The sequence below is a fragment of the Mytilus californianus genome, unplaced genomic scaffold (genome assembly GCF_021869535.1).
Source record: "Mytilus californianus isolate M0D057914Y unplaced genomic scaffold, xbMytCali1.0.p SCAF_5, whole genome shotgun sequence".
NCBI lineage: Eukaryota > Metazoa > Mollusca > Bivalvia > Mytilida > Mytilidae > Mytilus > Mytilus californianus.
In genome coordinates this window covers 84,968,688-84,986,396 of record NW_026262701.1, presented here as the reverse complement: position 1 = coordinate 84,986,396, position 17,709 = coordinate 84,968,688, and the positions used below count along the sequence as shown (strand labels likewise).

Here is a 17,709-nt window from a genome sequence, read left to right as displayed (position 1 = left end):
CATTCATTTACATGGGAACCAATTTTTGTAGATTGATGAAAAATTGTAGTCTCGTTGATGTTTGATTTTGTGGTTTTTCAAAAGTTTGTTTTCAGGTGTAATACCACCAAATCATAGTACGTCACATCCGGTTGCATACGAAAATAGGTCGAAAAAAAATATTCCCTTGAATTTGACAGTTGTAGGTAATTGATCCTACATTTCATTGCAGTAAAACATTTCTGAGTCATAAACATATATCTTGGGTATTTCAAAGCACCATTATTTCTTTATTTGGGGTTTCTATAGAATATTTTGGAAACTTGAGGTTACATGGTTACTAAAGCTTGTACACAGGTTAAAAAAGGGGGAAAATTTGATTGGTTAACTTCCAGTGATGGTTATTTTCTTATATGCAATGAAATGTTATGTGAAATTTTTTCTATAGTACTGGACAGGATAAAACTTTACTCATGCCAAGTATTTCTTTATTTGAAACAAAGATAAATTCTGCACAATTTTTTGAAAAGTGCAAATTTAACAAAGACTAATAGGGGAAAATCAATGGTGGTATTACACCTTTCAAGCATATAGAAAATTTATACTCTGTTGAACATTTAAATTTGTGTTTTCCCTTTACCCACGAAATGAACGAAAATTGGTACCACATGCATGTGACATGAATAATAATGAATCCACAGAAGATAAATATGCTTGTAAATTGCAATCAGTTGAAAAGATACAAAATTTTCGTGTATTATTTACATGTATAATAGATGATCGAGCTGTGTTTAAAAAAATATCACATAAAACATGTGAACTTGAAACATAATCTACTAGAGAGTTAATTTCAAAAGCTGACATCAAATTTTATTTTTGTCGAGCCTTCGTCTTTTGTCGAAAAAGCGAGACATAGCGATCCTACATTCCGTCGGTGTCGTCGTTGTTGTCGTCGGCGGCGTCCACAAATATTCACTCTGTGGTTAAAGTTTTTGAAATTTTAATAACTTTCTTAAACTATCCTGGATTTCTACCAAACTTGGACAGAAGCTTGTTTATGATCATAAGATAATATTCAAAGTAAATTTTGTAAAAAAAAAATTCCATTTTTTCCGTATTTTACTTATAAATGGACTTAGTTTTTCTGCCAGGAAACATTACATTCACTCTGTGGTTAAAGTTTTTGAAATTTTAATAACTTTCTTAAACTATCCTGGATTTGTACCAAACTTGGAAAGAAGCTTGTTTGTGATCATAAGATAGTATCCAGAAGTAAATTTTGTAAAAAAAAATTCCATTTTTTTCGTATTTTACTTATAAATGGACTTAGTTTTTCTGCCAGTTAACATTACATTCACTCTGTGGTTAAAGTTTTTAAAATTTTAACAACTTTCTTAAACTATCCTGGATTTGTACCAAACTTGGACAGAAGCTTGTTTATGATTAAAAGCTAGTATCTAAAAGGAAATTTTGTTAAAATTTTGTTCCATTTTTTCCGTATTTTACTTATAAATGGACTTAGTTTTTCTTCCAGTTAACATTACATAACAATCTGCAGTTTTTATTTTAAAACATTTATTAGATTCATAAACTATCCTGGATTTTTACCAAACTTGGACAGAAGCTACTTACAATCAAAAGATAGTATAGAGAGGAATATTTTTATTAATTTTTTTCCTCATTTTTGTTGAGCCTGTGATTAACAGCAAAAGTAGGTGAGACACTGGTTTCCGCGGAACCCTTACGAATTTTTGATTAAAGATATTCATATTTTATACTAAGAAATTTTTTTGTGAAAAAAGTATGTTAATGCAATAAATGCAGGGCAGATTTACTTTTTTGTCTTGAATATGGATTGTATGCTAGTAATCCTTAGCATTCAAGATACTAGTTATTAAGATAATCTGTTTCAAATCATTTTTATACGACCGCAAAAAAAATTTTGGGATCGTATAATGGTATGATGTCGTCGTTGTCTGCGTCGTTGTCCGAAGACACATTGGTTTCCTGACAATAACTTTAGTTTAAGTGAATGGATCTCTATGAAATTTTTGAAGAAGGTTCAATACCACAAAAGGAAGGTTGGGATTAATTTGGGGATGATGGTCCCAACCGTTTAGGAATTAGGGGCCCAAAAAGGGGCCCAAAACAAGCATTTTTCTAGTTTCAGGATAATAACTTGTGTATAAGTATTTCGATTGCTCTGAAATTGTACCACAATGTTTAATACCACAAGTAGAAGGTTGGGATATATTTTAGGGGTTATGGGGTCAACAGTTTAGGAATTAAGGGCCAGAAAGGGGCCAAAAACAAGCATTTTTCTAGTTTCCAGACAATAACTTGTGTGTAAGTGTATGGATCTCTCTGACATTGTACCACAAGGTTCTATATAACAAAGGGAAGACTGGGATTGAGTTTTGGGTTAATTACCCCAAACATGCAGGAATTAGGGGCCAAAAAAGGGCCAAAAACAAGCATTTTTCTAGTTTCCAGACAATAACTTGTGTGTAAGTGTATGGATCTCTCTGAAATTGTACTACAAGGTTCCATACTACAAAGGAAAGGCTGGGATTGAGTTTTGAGGTTATTGCTCCAAGGGGGGTTACAAGAAGTTGGGGGGGGGGGGGGGATTTTTTTCCCAATTTTTTTAAGGAATTCATTTTTTTTTTTTCAAAATTTTTTAAATTTCAAAATTTTTGAAAAGTTTCAAGAAGAAATCTTCAATTGCACAGTATTGTGCAATGGATTTAAAAGATCTTTGACCACATTTATTTTGTGTCAGAAACCTATATTATGTCAAAAATTTGATCACAATCCAAATTCAGACAGTGTCAAGCTTGAATATTGTGTCCAAATTTGCCCCAACTGTTCAGGGATCGACCTCTACGGTCGTACCAGGCTGCACTCAGCGAAGCATTTTATTAGCTTGCTGAAATAGAAAATAAATCATTTACATGCTCTTAAATCTAGATAGGAAATATAGCTCCATATGTATGTTGATATTGATTTAGATAGAGTTGTCTTTACCATGTGATACTTTGCAGGATCTGTTTTTGATTTGGTTTCATCTAAAGATAAATATACCATGTGATACTTTGCAGGATCTGTTTTTGATTTGGTTTCATCTAAGGATAAAGACAAAATGGAAAGAGCTAGGAAGGGAACTGAACTTTCTGTTGTACAGCCTTCAGACAAAAACCTGATATCCATTCCTGGTGGTCAGCAATCATTTAAAGCATCATCAGTGAGTTCCTCTACAGAACTACAGTTGGTTCCAGTCCATACAGGTATTACTGAACAGTCACAACAGGAACAACCAGGAACTGATCAACCTAAAACCAGTGCACCAGTGTTCCCAGGAGGAAGTTTATCCTTTAAACCATTTATCAAAGATGAAAGAAAACAAGCTAGATATGAGAAATATCTGGTACTTGTGAAACAGGGAATGAAAGGTAATATATGTCCTCATAAGATAAATCAAAACAGCATTTCTAAATGAAATATAATGCAGCTACAAAAAAAATAATACTGTAAATTTAGAAATTATTGCGTGCATTTATTATTGCAATTTTAAAAAAATGGACTAAAATGCGAGATTAATTATTGCAATTTTAGGAAAGTCTTCATACAGATATATGTATCAGATATCAGAATGCGAGTACTTATTATTGCGATAAGCAATCAACCGCATTATTTGCATTAATAAAAACATTGCAATAATTTCTGAATTTACAGTATTCAGAGTGAATTTTTTTATAAAAAAAATACTGTTCAACAATTATTGGTACTTGATTCTTAGCATGTAAACTAGCCAATCTTTAAAAATCAAAGAAAATTACATTTCTGAACAAACAAATGCCTTTTTTTTTTTTATTAAAAAACACAATGTTGGGTCTTGCTCACTTATCTTCTGTTAATTTTCATGGAATGGAATTTAAAAATTTAAATAGAGATTCACTGTACTTAAAAAAACCATTAATTACGGTCAAATGCCCAAACTGGCTTAACCATAAAAACCTGGCTACTAATTAAACATCCAATTTCAGTATCCATATTTTAATTATAACCACAGATGCTTATAATGAAGTAACAGAAGGGCATATGACAGAATGGGAAAGAGAAAGAGAGAAAGAAGAATTTATAAAGGCAGCAAAGATGTACAAACCTTTAGCAGGGATGATAGCATCCAGGTTTACAAGGGCAAAGTTTGATGATACTGTTGAAACCGTAGATGTTCCTGCAGAAGAAGGGGTAAATTTGATAGTATTCACTAATACTGAAAACTATGAACAAACATTTAAAACAACATCGGTAAAATTTGATATTCAGTTTAATAAATAAAAAATGTAGTCTTACAGAAAAATATTTTACCATTATTCTTTTATAATGCTGGTAGTAACAATTCTGATTGAAAAGACTATGCATTTTCTTTATTATACTATTTCATAAATCTGCCGCTCTACACTTTCTCAGTTCGAAACATGTAAGTATATTGCCATATAAAATCAAAAACTGTGACTTAAGAATTGATGATAAATCTGAAAAAACCTATTGAAAAGAAAAGTTGTTAATAGAAAAGCATATATTTTAAACAAAATAAGATATTCCATACCTGCTTACTGATTAGAAAATGATTGGAATGTTACTAAATATTTACTGTAGTGTGAAAAAAGGACAAAATTATAGATGCTTTATGTGCCACTGAAATAATTATCTTGCATGAATTGATACTTAGGAATATTTTACTGTAAAAACTTGCAATTAACATGTTACAAAGAACATTTCAGATTGTTAAACAAAAGAATTTCTAACTTAAGGGGGACAAGGATGATAGAGTTAAAGCTGCAGAAATGAAGATGTATGGTAGATTGACGAGGGATGAATATAAATGGTATCCACATAAACTGTTGTGTCGAAAATTTAATGTGCCTGATCCTTACCCAGGGTAAATATTCTACTGAAATATTTTTACAAACAGAAGAATACATTGTTTAATTTGTCATGATATTAATTTTGCTTCTCTGGCAATGACACTGATGTAACAGATTATTGTCCCCAGCGTAACGCGTTACGGGGGACATGGAAATACCGGGCATCCGTCCGTCTTGTTAGCTCTCACAGGTACATCTCTTGCCAGATTTTTATAAAACTCGGACAAGTTCTATATTGGTGGACAATTGACTTTTTTTTAAAGAGTTATGACCCTTGGAAATATTAAATTTATGGAAAATGGCCTCGTAAGCGCTCTCACAGGTACAATTTTTTTTTTAAACTTATAGTATACTATAAGTAATGCCCTTGAAGGTCTGTTTGAAATATTTAGTATACAATTTTTGTCTCGCTTTGGTCGCAGTATGCCAGACATAGGTATTACTATCCGGCGGCGGCGACATATACTATTTGTATAAAGCTTTATATTTCAGAAGGAAGAAGACCTGGATGCTTCATACCTTGTATACAGATACCTTATGTTACTAAGTTTACGTCTGTCATATGCCTATTGTCCTTGACCTCATTTTCATGGTTCAGTGACTGCTTGAAAAAAAATTACAGTTTTTTTGTTATGTGAATTTCTCACTTATTATGAGTAATAGGATAACTATATTTAGTATATGAGTTCCTTGCAAGGTCTACATGTCCATCAGACAGGGTTAACCTGACCTCGACCTCAATTTATGGATCAGTGATTAAGGTTAAAGTTACGTGATTAGGTCCGTTTCTCAGATACTACAAGCAGCAGGTCAACTATATGTGATGTATGGAATGAGTGTAAGGGGTACAAGACTGGCAGGTTTCATCTGACCTTGACCTCATTTTCATGGTTCATTGGTCATTGTTATTTTTTTGTGTTTTGGTCTGTTTTTCAAATACTGTAAGCAATAGGTCAACTTTATTTGGTGTATGGAATGATTGTAAGGTGTACATGTCTGTCTAGCTGGTGACATCTGACCTTGACCTCATTTTCATGGTTCATTGGTCATTGTTAAGTTTTTGTGTTTGGTCTGTTTTTCAAGTACTGTAACCAATAGGTCAACTTTATTTGGTGTATGGAAAGATTGTAAGGTGTACATGTCTGTCTAGCTGGTGTCATCTGACCTTGACCTCATTTTCATGATTCATTGGTCATTGTTAATTTTTTGTGTTTGGTCTGTTTTTCAAGTACTGTAATCAATAGGTCAACTATATTTGGTGTATGGAATGATTGTAAGGTGTACAGGTCTGTCTAGCTGGTGTCATCTGACCTTGACTCATTTTCATGGTTCATTGGTCAATGTTAATTTTTTGTGTTTTGGTTTGTTTTTTTATTAAGTCTCCCAAACGAAATTTGGGAAGACTTATTGTTTTTGCTCAGTTCTTATTAATCTTCTTCTCCTTCTTCTTCTTCTTCTTCTTCTTCTTCTTCTTCTTCCGCCGCTTTTAAATTTGAACTTGTCCGCACCCGTTCTCCAAATCCGCTTGTCAGATTAACTTAGGGTTTCACAATATGTTAGACTAACATGCCTAGTGGTGCAATCAGGGTTTTGTTTGTGCAATGTGGTTAATAAAGGGGTACTTTGAGGGGCAAAAAGAAAAGAGGGTTTTACTATAGAACCCTATGGGATTTTATTTTTAAAAATTTTCAAATGATTATAAATTGAAAACCGTTTGTGATAGACACAATCTTTTTAATTGAAAATGTTCTAAATGATAAAGCCCATTAAATGAAATACAGGGTTAGTCCCCAGGGGTCACCCCCACCCCCTGCCATTTAAGAAAGTTTTAATACCTTGTAAGTGGTCAAGATCCCCACCCCTAAACCATATATATTTTGGTTTGTTATGCTAAGATGGTTTGAATGATATACAGGATTAGTCCCCAGGGGTCATCCGGACCCCCTGCCATTTGAGAAAGTTCTAATATCTTGTTAGTGGTCAAGATCCCCACCCCTAAACCATATATATTCTGGTTTTTCATGCTAAGATGGTTTGAATGATAAACAGGATTAGTCCCCCAGGGGTCATCCCGACCCCCTGCCATTTGAGAAAGTTCTAATATCTTGTGAATGGTCGAGATCCCCACCCCTAAACCATATATATTCTGGTTTGTCATGATAAAGCACATCAAATGAAATACAGGGTTAGTCCCCAGGGTCACCCCCACCCCCTGCCATTTAAGAAAGTTCTAATATCTTGTAAATGGTCAAGATCCCCACCCCTAAACCATATATATTCTGGTTTGTCATGCTAAGATGGTTTGAATGATATACAGGGTTAGTCCCAAGGGGTCATCCCTACCCCCTGCCATTTGAGAAAGTTCTAATATCTTGTAAATGGTCGAGATCCCCACCCCTAAACCATATATATTCTGGTTTGTCATGATAAAGCACATCAAATGAAATACAGTGTTAGTCCTCAGGGGTCACCCCCACCCCCTGCCATTTAAGAAAGTTCTAATATCTTGTAAGTGGTCAAGATCCCCACCCCTAAACCATATATATTCTGGTTTGTCATGCTAAGATGGTTTGAATGATAAACAGGGTTAGTCCCCAGGGGTCATCCCTACCCCCTGCCATTTGAGAAAGTTCTAATATCTTGTAAATGGTCGAATTCCCCACCCCTAAACCATATATATTCTGGTTTGCAATAAAAAGGATATCAAATGAAATACAGGGTTAGTCCCCATGGGTCACCCCCACCCCCTGCCATTTAAGAAAGTTCTAATATCTTCTAAGTGGTCAAGATCCCCACCCTTAAACCATATATATTCTGGTTTGTCATGCGAAGATGGTTTGAATGATAAACAGGGTTAGTCCCCATGGGTCATCCCGACCCCCTGCTATTTGAGAAAGTTCTAATATCTTGTAAATGGTTGAGATCCCCACCCCTAAACCATATATATTCCTATTTGTCATGTATCGAACATTTGAATGACGTATACGGTCAGTCGCCCAGGGGTTCCCCCCACCCCCAATGTTCTAATATCTTGTAAATGTTTGAGATCCCCACCCCTAAACCATATATATTCCTGTTCGTCATGTAATGAACATTTGAATGACGTATAGGGCCAGTCCCCAGGGGTTCCTCCCCACCCCCAATGTTCTAGTATCTTGTAAATGGTTGAGATCCCCACCCCTAAACCATATATATTCTGGTTTGTCATGCCAAGATGATTTGAATGATATACAAGGTTAGTACCCAGGCATCACTAATGCATATAAACTTACTGGACCAAACCAATTTTCACTGGACGTTGCCCAATGTCAGGCGACCCTGGGAATTACGAATTATGGGAGCTTCGTTTGGGAGACTTCATAACAGCATCCTGTTACAATCATTTCTTGTTACCATAAGTAATTGGTCAACTATATTTGGTGTATGGAATAATTGGAAGGTGTACATGTCTGTGTGACAGCTTTTATCTGACCTTGACCTCATTGTCATGGATCTTTAAGAATGTTAAGTTTATATGATACTTGTAGTGAAACCTTTATCTTTAAGACTTTCAACATAAAATCAATGGTCAGTAAAACAGGCGAGACATTTCAGTGTGTGCACTCTTGTTTAAAAGAGTTATGCCACTTGGAAATATTAAATTTATGGAAAATGGCCTCTTTAGTACACTCACAGGTACAATTCTTGCCAGATTTTTTTAAAACTTATACAATAGGTTAATATCAGCAATATCTCTGACAAGTTCTATAATGGTGGACGATCGAATTTTTTTTAAAAGAGTTATGCCACTTGGAAATATTAAATTTATGGAAAATGGCCTCATTAGCTCTCTCACGAGTACAATTTTTTCTAAAACTTATAGTATACTATAAGTAATGCCCTTGAAGGTCTGTTTGAAATATTTAGTATACAATAAAAAAAACTTTTTTTTCCCTGCGCACACTTTTTATTTATAAATTGTATTAAAGAACAACAAAAAAAAGTGTTTTTTTTTTAGTTATTGCCCCTGGATAGATAAAATATGTTCAATGCAGGGGACATTTGAACTCTGTTCTTTTATTTAATTTTGTTATGTTTGTAAAGATTGACTCATGATTTATCATCCATGCATCCCAGTTTTATGCAGAGTATGAGGCTCCACTACTTGAATCATGCTACTGGATTTTACAATGTATACAGTTTCAACTGTTAACTTTTCTATTTAAATGTGTGAATGAAAAACTACTTATGATAGACCATTAATATTTTGGTATGGTGTTGCATTCAAATCCATCCATTTCAATTTCAAGCCGTTTTTATAAGTCTATAACTCTCCTCTTTCTTCTAAATTGTTTAGATATTCAGTTTTCAATTATAGGTGGTTTAAGGGTTTAAACCAAAATAGATAGATTTTTTTCTCTGAGTAACCAATTATTTAAAAAAATGTTGTAATAAAATTAATTGCCTTATTGATTGTAACATTTGTTCAGGTCTGGTATAGTTGGTTTACCTACAGTAAAGAAAGATAAATTCTCTGTGTTCAACTTCCTTACATTCCAGCCAGATGAAATGAGTGAACCTGAAAACTCTGGTAAGTGAAAAAAGTGGATTTTTTTTCTCAATCTAACAGAAGTATTATATTATGGTATACCATTGTACTTTTGTATTTTTAGAAAAGCAATTCAAGTTTGCTGGAAATGTATCTATCTCTGAGAAATATAGCAGATAGCTTTGATTTTGATGATTTTAATTGGATTTTTTTTCATGAGATTTTGACTTCTTTCACATTTGTCTAAGTTCTAAATTTCTAATACCCCACACAATGAAGTTGCAGTAGGTATAATGGTTTTAACCTGTCCTACCAACACAGTGAAGTTGTGGTATGTATAATGTTTTTGGCCTTTCCATCCAACACAACGACGTGGATGAGGGTATTATGTTTTTAGTCTCCTACTGACGAAGTCGAAGGGGACTTTAGGTTTGCACTTCGTCCATCTGTCCATCTGTCAGTCTGGCAAATCAGTTTTCCACACTTTTTTTCTTCGTGCTTGAAGATATTGATTTGATATTTGGTGTATTGTTTAATAATGACAAGTTACAGAACAAGTTCCAATTTTGTTCCGGTCTGATAATTTTGTGCAGAGTTATGGTCCTTGGACTTAGAAAATTCACTCAAATAATCTGTTTTCTGCACTTTTTTTGTCATGCTTGAAGATATTGATTTGATAATTGGTATATAGTTTAATCATGACAAGTTACAGATCGAGTTAGAATTTTGTTCCGGTCTGATGATTTTGTGCAGAGCTATGGTCCTTGGACTTAGAAAATTCACTTAATAATCAGTTTTCCACACTTTTTTTCGTCATGCTTGAAGATATTGACTTGATTTTTGTTATATTGTTTACACCATGACAAGTTATAGATCAAGTTAGCATTTTGTTCCAGTGCATGGAATTTTTAACCGGTAGGGGACTATGTATTGCCATGCAATACTTTCAGAATGCTTGTTGACCTATCTATCCATCGTCACTTAGTTCTGGCCAGTATAGCCTCTTCATTATCTATTCCGATTAAATTTGTATGAAGGTATCAACCCAACAATACCTCAAATGAGTTCAGTACTGAACAAAGGGACTCCTAAAAATATCCCATATGAATTCATTTTTTATCAGATACTCTTCAAATTTGTGTAATGGTTTCCACTAGTCAAAATGTTGAATGTGATCAATAATCAGAAAATCTTAAATGGGGACCATTTTTCTTCAATTGGGTTACTGGTTCTTAAAAATATTCAATGATATATTTTGTAACTGGGGTTATGCTTAAGTCCTCATTAATTTGTATGAAATATTCTTCAAATACACCAAACTTTCCCGACCTTAATCCTTGATGGCGTCTATTTCAGGACCTTCCTATTGTATTTATTGTTAATTTGTTTTCTCCTGAACATGCATGAAATATTTGCCACTGGACTTTAAGCAGCCAACAATCAATCAATCATTTAAATACTTAAATAAATTAAAAAAATTTCTTGTCAATATATAAATATATAGATGGTATGATTGCTGCAGGTTATATTTACTCATTTTCTCATTTTAAAGGTAGCAGAGATAATGATAATCAGACATCTTCATCATCTATAAATGATAAAATAGAATCTGCAAGCTCACAAGATAAAACTTCCAATTCACAGGACAAATCAATTTTTTCGAAGCCTGTATCTATATTTAGTCATCTTTCTGCGCCAGAAAAACCAAAGCAGCAAACACAACCAGCAAGTAAAAATGAAAGGACATCGGAAAAGCCTAAATCTATCTTTAGTCATCTTGTGGAAGAAACAAAAGACAAATTTGAAGGTTTACACAAAGATGCTCAAATTGACAAACCAGATCAGGGAAATGATGAAAAACAGGCCGTTGCTGAAGGAGAGGTACTTATTGTCAGTAGAAAACTTTTATTATGTAAATAAAACAAATAGTATGGGATAGACTAACTAGCTTCACTGTACACACCTCACCCACCCCCTTTTTCCCCAAAAAAACATTAAAATATGTAAACTAGGAGGGTTTGTATATAAAACTTTAATAGTGTTCTTCTAAATATGCAGCTTAAACTTAAGACCAATTAATGTAGGTTTTAAACATTAAAAAAAAAGTTATTTAGGATATATGTAGGGAAAGAGCACTTAAGGGGTGTTATAAACACTGACCTTTGGGGTAGTCAAGTTTTAATATATATATGCTTGTGATGTCTCCTTCTATTCTGTAGTATTTTATAAATTGTATAACCGTAATAAAAGTAATAACAAACAACACTAACACACAATCATTATGTTGTTATATATATGATCATATGGTCAAAATTTTAGATTTATACAGGGGAGATAATTTTGACATACCGGTAAATAGTTAAGAAAATGTTTACTCTGAAACTTTATTTTGTAAAGCATTACTACTCTGTGAAATTTTATTGTAATTCTTTGTATAAAGTAAATATGTAAATAAATTTACAGAAATTAAACTTATTTGTTTGTTTTTTAGAAAACAGATGAAGGGAAACCATCATTGGATTTATTTTCTGCTATATTTGGAAACACAGATTCTGAGGATTCTGAGAATGAGGAGTTAGAAGATAAAACACCAGATGAGACTCTTAAAACTTCTATAATCTCAAAACAGGGTATAAAATATTATCATCGAAAACACTGTTTTCAGTAATATTGAAGCTAAAAGTATATTTTATTTTGAAAAATTTGAAATGATTATCTTGAGTGAGGTTACATTATAAAAATAAGAAGATGTGGTATGATTGCCAATGAGACAACTCTCCACAAGAGACCAAGTGACATAGAAATTAACAACTATAGGTCACCGTACGGCCTTCGACAATGAGCAAAACCCATACCACATAGTCTGCTATAAAAGGCCCCGAAATGAAAAATGTAAAACAATTCAAACTAGAAAACTATCTGCCTGATTAATGTATAAAATAATAAATGAAAAATAGATATGATATACAACAACAAACAACAACCACTGAATTACAGGCTTTTGACTTGGGACAGGCAAATACAGAATGTGGCAGGGTTAAACTATTTTGCTTGCTGTAGATTCTTCTTCAGTGAGCTGGTATCATAAAAAGGTCAATGTCAAGCATGATCTGTTACTATATCAAAATGAGATTATACATTGTACATAGTTTTCCCCTACTTTTAAAAGTGTTAGGGCAATCTTATTTACTTGTTAGCTCCCTGTTAAGTTTACATATCTATTTATTCCGAAAATTTAATTACATAATTTTTATTATCAAAAATGTGATAATCATATTCATTTCTGTTAAATTTTTGTAATTCAACAGAAATTGCTATGAATATTCACAAAAAGATTAGAAAAATACTTCCCTTTAAAATATTCTGTTTTATTGAGTGGACAAAGCATGCAAATTTTATTGTTGAGAATGCATTCCTATTTTTAAGTTCTACACGATAAGACAAGAAGTTTTAGTAGTAATAATATTTTTCAGATATGGAAATTAAACCCAAAGAAACCTCAGATGGTCCAGAATATTTACCAGGAGGTCCAGTTGTTTTTGAAACCTTACAAGATAGACTTTCGCCCAAAGTGCCAGAGGAACCATTTAGTTATGGTCCTTTACCACCATCTTCATCTGGTGAGTTCATAGGGAAAGTAAAGATTTTGAAAAGAGACATGAAGTTTTCCAACACAGTTGTATAGAAAATTTAACTGAATTGACTGTTCTGAAAACCTCATGATGTCTATTATGGAAATGACAGTGCAGCAATTGGAAAAACAGGATATTGGGATAGATGATATTCCTGTAAAGCTTTCGAAAGGGCAAATTTAAATCTAGTAACAGCTTCTTTTTTTTCTCTCTTCATCCAAGTTGAGTTTATTGCCACTTATGTGAGGGGCCTCTTCCACGAGAACACTGTTATCCGCATTTTAATGCAACTGTTTAATAGATATGTTATATATTTGTAAAATTAGAAGTTTGAGACACAGGAAGACGATCTTTACAATTGTATGAGACAATGTAATTTATAGTTTATAGTTTCAACTGTTAGTTGTTTTGATGAGTTCACCCTGGTTTTTGGTGAGGTTTTTGTTGCTCTCTTAAATTTTCTGTGTAGTGTTTTTGGGGCGGCTTTATGTCCCTGCTGTAGGCAATGGGGGTATTAAGTGTTACCCTTGACCTTCCATCTGTCCTAACATCCGTCCGTCCATCCCATTTTCGTTTCCGCACTCTAACTTAAGTTTTCCTCATCCAAATTTTATGAAACAATGCTAAGAACAAGAACTAGCAGTTAGAGTTCGAATTTGGGCAGTAAGTCATTTACCATTCTAGAGTTATGCCCTTTTTTAACTTGGAAAATTGCAAAGTTTGAGCAGGGGGAATCGTGTCCACAGACACATTCTTCTTTTATTTTTTCTTTTCTTTTCATAGTTTTCATTTGGCCATAGTGTTGTCTATTCTATTTCAACTTCTGATTTTTTATTGGACTAATATTTTTTCTCTTTCTTCATGCTGGTTTGTGTCCAATAAAATTTATTTGCATTCAGTGTTTAAGGTAGATCATTGGTATATATTTCCTCAGATATAATTTTCTTATACTTTGCCAAAGTGTAGATTTTTCCACACTTTTTTCAAAAATATAATTGAAAGTATGGGTCATCGTGCTATTTTTCAAGCTATAAGTCGTGCAAAGCTGCCCAAATTGGTATAGATTGTTCATAAAAAAACACTTTTTTGTGAATAAAAAGAAATCTATGAGATAGAATTTTAAAACAAAATATGAGAAGATAGGTTTAAAATATGCTGTAAAAAAAAAAAATCTTGTCAACAACCTTGTTTTCTTGTAAAAATTGAAAATTGAAAATTTCTATATCATTACTTAATAAAAATTTTACTATTTGAGTTATCTCCCCTTAAATGGTTAAGTTGTCAATTTGATTCGAACAAACTCAAATATTTGGTATTTGATAAATCAGTCTGATTAATGCAATAAATCACTTTTCTTCATTCCAATTAAAAGCACCTGTTCTAAGTCAGGAGCCTGTTGTTCAGTGGTTGTTATACGAGCGCAAAAAAATTTTTGTGGTCGTATATTGGTATGACGTTGGCGTCGTCGTCATCGTCGTCTGAAGACACATTAGTTTTCGAAAATAAGCATTTTTGTAACTTCCAGACATAACTTGTGTGTAAGTGTATGGATCTCTCTGACATTGTACCACAAGGTTCCATATCACAAAGGGAATGCTGGGATTGATTTTGGGGATAATTGCCTCCAAATTTTAGGAATTAGGGACAAAAAAGGGGCAAAAAACAAGCATTTTTCTAGTTTCATGACAATAACTTGTGTGTAAGTGTATGGATCTCTCTGACATTGTATCACAAGGTTCCATATCACAAAGGGAATGCTGGGATTGATTTTGGGGGTAATTGCCTCCAAATTTTAGGAATTAGGGGCCAAAAGGGGCAAAAAACATGCATTTTTCTAGTTTATGACAATAACTTGTGTGTAAGTGTATGGATCTTTATGAAATTGTACTACAAGGTTCCATATCACAAAGGGAAAGCTGGAATTGAGTTTGGGGGTAATTGCCCAAAAAGTTTAGGAATAAGGGGACAAAAAGGGGACAAAAATAAGCATTTTTCTAGTTTCCAGACAATAACTTGTGTTCAAATGTATGGATCTCTCTGAAATTGTACTGCAAGGTACCTTACCACAAAGGGAAGGCTGGGATTGATTTTGGGGGTAATTCCCTCAAAATTTTAGTAATTAGGGGCCATAAAAGGGCAAAAAAGCAGGCATTTTTCTAGTTTCAGGACAATAACTTGTGTGTAAGTGTATGGATCTTTATGAAATTGTACTGCAAGGTTCCATATCACAAAGGGAAAGCTGGGTTTGAGTTTGGGGGTAATTGCCCTAAACGTTTAGGAATTTGGGGCCAAAAAGGAGCCAAAAAACAAGCATTTTTCTAGTTTCCAGACAATAACTTGTGTTCAAGTGTATGGATCTCTCTGAAATTGTACTGCAAGGTACCATACCACAAAGGGAAAGCTGGGATTGAGTTTGGGGGTGATGAATCATAAGGGGGTTCAAAAAATTGGGGGGGATTTTTTTTTCCTTTATTTTCTTTAAAATTTTCCATTTTAAATTGGTTATTTCTGATTTATATATAAAAGCAAATAATAATGATATGGTTTGAATAGGTAAATTAAAAAATTTTAAGTTCTTAGACCACTTTCATTCTGTGTGAGAAACCTATGCTGTGTCAAATATTTAATTACAATCCAAATTCAGTGCTGTATCAAGCTTGAATGTTGTGTCCATACTTGCCCCAACTGTTCAGGGTTTGACCTCTGCGGTCGTATCAAGCTGCGCCCCAGTGGAGCATTTTATTGTTCGTTGGTGTGGTTCAAAAGTGTTTCTCATTTCTCTTTTTATGCCCCACCTACCATAGTAGAAGGGCATTATGTTTTTTGGTCTGTGTGTCCATTCGTTCGTCCGTCCGTCCATTCGTCTGTCCCTCCGTCTGTTCGTCTGTCTGTCCCGCTTCAGGTTAAAGTTTTTGGTCAAGGTAGTTTTTGATGAAGTTGAAGTCCAATCAACTTGAAACTTAGTACACATGTTCCCTATGATATGATCATTCTAATTTTAATGCCAAATTAGAGTTTTGACACCAATTTCACGGTCCACTGAACATAGAAAATGATACTGTCCCGCTTCAGGTTAAAGTTTTTGGTCAAGGTAGTTTTTGATGAAGTTGAAGTCCAATCAACTTGAAACTTAGTATACGTTCCCTATGATATGATCTTTCTAATTTTAATGCCAAATTAGAGTTTTGACCCCAATTTCACGGTCCACTGAACATAGAAAATGATAGTGCGAGTGGGGCATCCGTGTACTATGGACACATTCTTGTTTTATATAGATTAGACTGTTGGTTTTCCTGTTTGAATTGTTTTACACTAGTCTTTATAGCTTGCTGTTCGGTGTGAGGCAAGGCTTCATGTTGAAGGCTGTACTTTGACCTATAATTGTTTACTTTTTACCCGTTGTGACTTGGATGGATAGTTGTCTCATTGGCACTCATACCACATCTTATTTATAACCCATTAATTGCCTATCTGCCTCAACATTTGTAGATTTAAGCAAAGAACTAGACCTATTGTGAACTGCTATTTTACAATCCAAGATGGCGATATACAGTTAATGTACCTTAATAAGATAACTGTATGCTTGATATATGTCATTATGGCTGTGTCTTTCCTTGGTATTGAACCTAGTGGGTGGTCTTGTTCTTAGGGATCTTGTCTCAAGTATGGATAATCTCCGGCAACTATTTAAAAGACGTAAGAATTGGCTTTCGTGCTTTCCCCAGTATTAAGGTGTCGGAGCAAAGATTAGTAGTTTCAGAGTCAGCATAAGGTGTTGAGGAAAAGTTACATATCATCTAATGGACATTGTGAGCATGTAATGTGTTTGAACTATACAAAGCAAGGTACATTCATTTGACAATAACATGTTATTGTCCTGTATATGCATGTAATATTTGCCACTGGATATCAAGCACCAATCAATCAATCCCAGGGTATTTTTTCAGTGATTTTTATGCCCCCGCCGTTGCGGAGGGGGCATTAAGTTTTACCCTTGTCAGTCTGTACGTACGTCCGTACGTCCCAAAATTGGTTTCTGTTCTCTAACTTTAGTTTGCCTCAACCAAATGTCATGAAACTTCTACACAATGCTTATCACAACAAAACACAGATCAAGTTTGAATTTTTGTGGTGTCACTTTTACTGTTCTAGAGTTATGCCCCTTTACAATTGGAAAAATTGCTGAATTTGTCGTTTCCGTTCTCTAACTTTAGTTTCTTTCAACCAAATGTTATGAAACTTATACACAATGCTTATTACTACAGAACACAGATCAAGTTTGAATTTTGGTGGTGTCACTTTTACTGTTCTAAAGTTATGCCCCTTTTCAAACGGAAAAATTGCTGAATTTTTGTTTCCATTCTCTAACTTTAGTTTGCCTCAACCAAATGAAATGAAACTTATGCAAAGTGCTAATTACCACAAAACACAGATCAAGTTCGAATTTTGGTGGTGTCACTTTTACCATTCTAGAGTTATGCATCTTTACAAATGGAAAAATTGCTGAATTTTTCGTTTCTGATCTCTAACTTAAGTTTGCCCCAACTAATTGTTATGAAACTTATAAACAATGCTTATTACCACAAAACTCAGATCAAGTACAAATTAATTATAATAAGGCTTTATTATATTAGTATAT

The 17,709-nt window shown here is 33.8% G+C and overlaps 1 protein-coding gene and 1 long non-coding RNA gene across 2 annotated transcripts in view; one reads left to right on the top strand and one right to left on the bottom strand.

The window, feature by feature from the left end:
• Positions 1–15,714, bottom strand: part of LOC127701751 (uncharacterized) — a 135,708-nt gene extending 119,994 nt beyond the window's left edge. Inside the window, exon 1 of the long non-coding RNA XR_007982204.1 lies at positions 15,676–15,714. This is a non-coding gene — a long non-coding RNA (uncharacterized LOC127701751). The remainder of the gene's footprint in view (positions 1–15,675) is intronic.
• LOC127701707 (G patch domain-containing protein 1-like) overlaps positions 1–17,709 on the top strand; it is a 37,140-nt gene that overhangs the window by 15,287 nt on the left and 4,144 nt on the right. Inside the window, 7 exon segments of the mRNA XM_052205710.1 lie at positions 3,081–3,431; positions 4,052–4,230; positions 4,797–4,924; positions 9,380–9,480; positions 10,991–11,319; positions 11,930–12,068; positions 12,912–13,058. Coding sequence (XP_052061670.1) covers positions 3,081–3,431; positions 4,052–4,230; positions 4,797–4,924; positions 9,380–9,480; positions 10,991–11,319; positions 11,930–12,068; positions 12,912–13,058 — 1,374 coding nt within the window.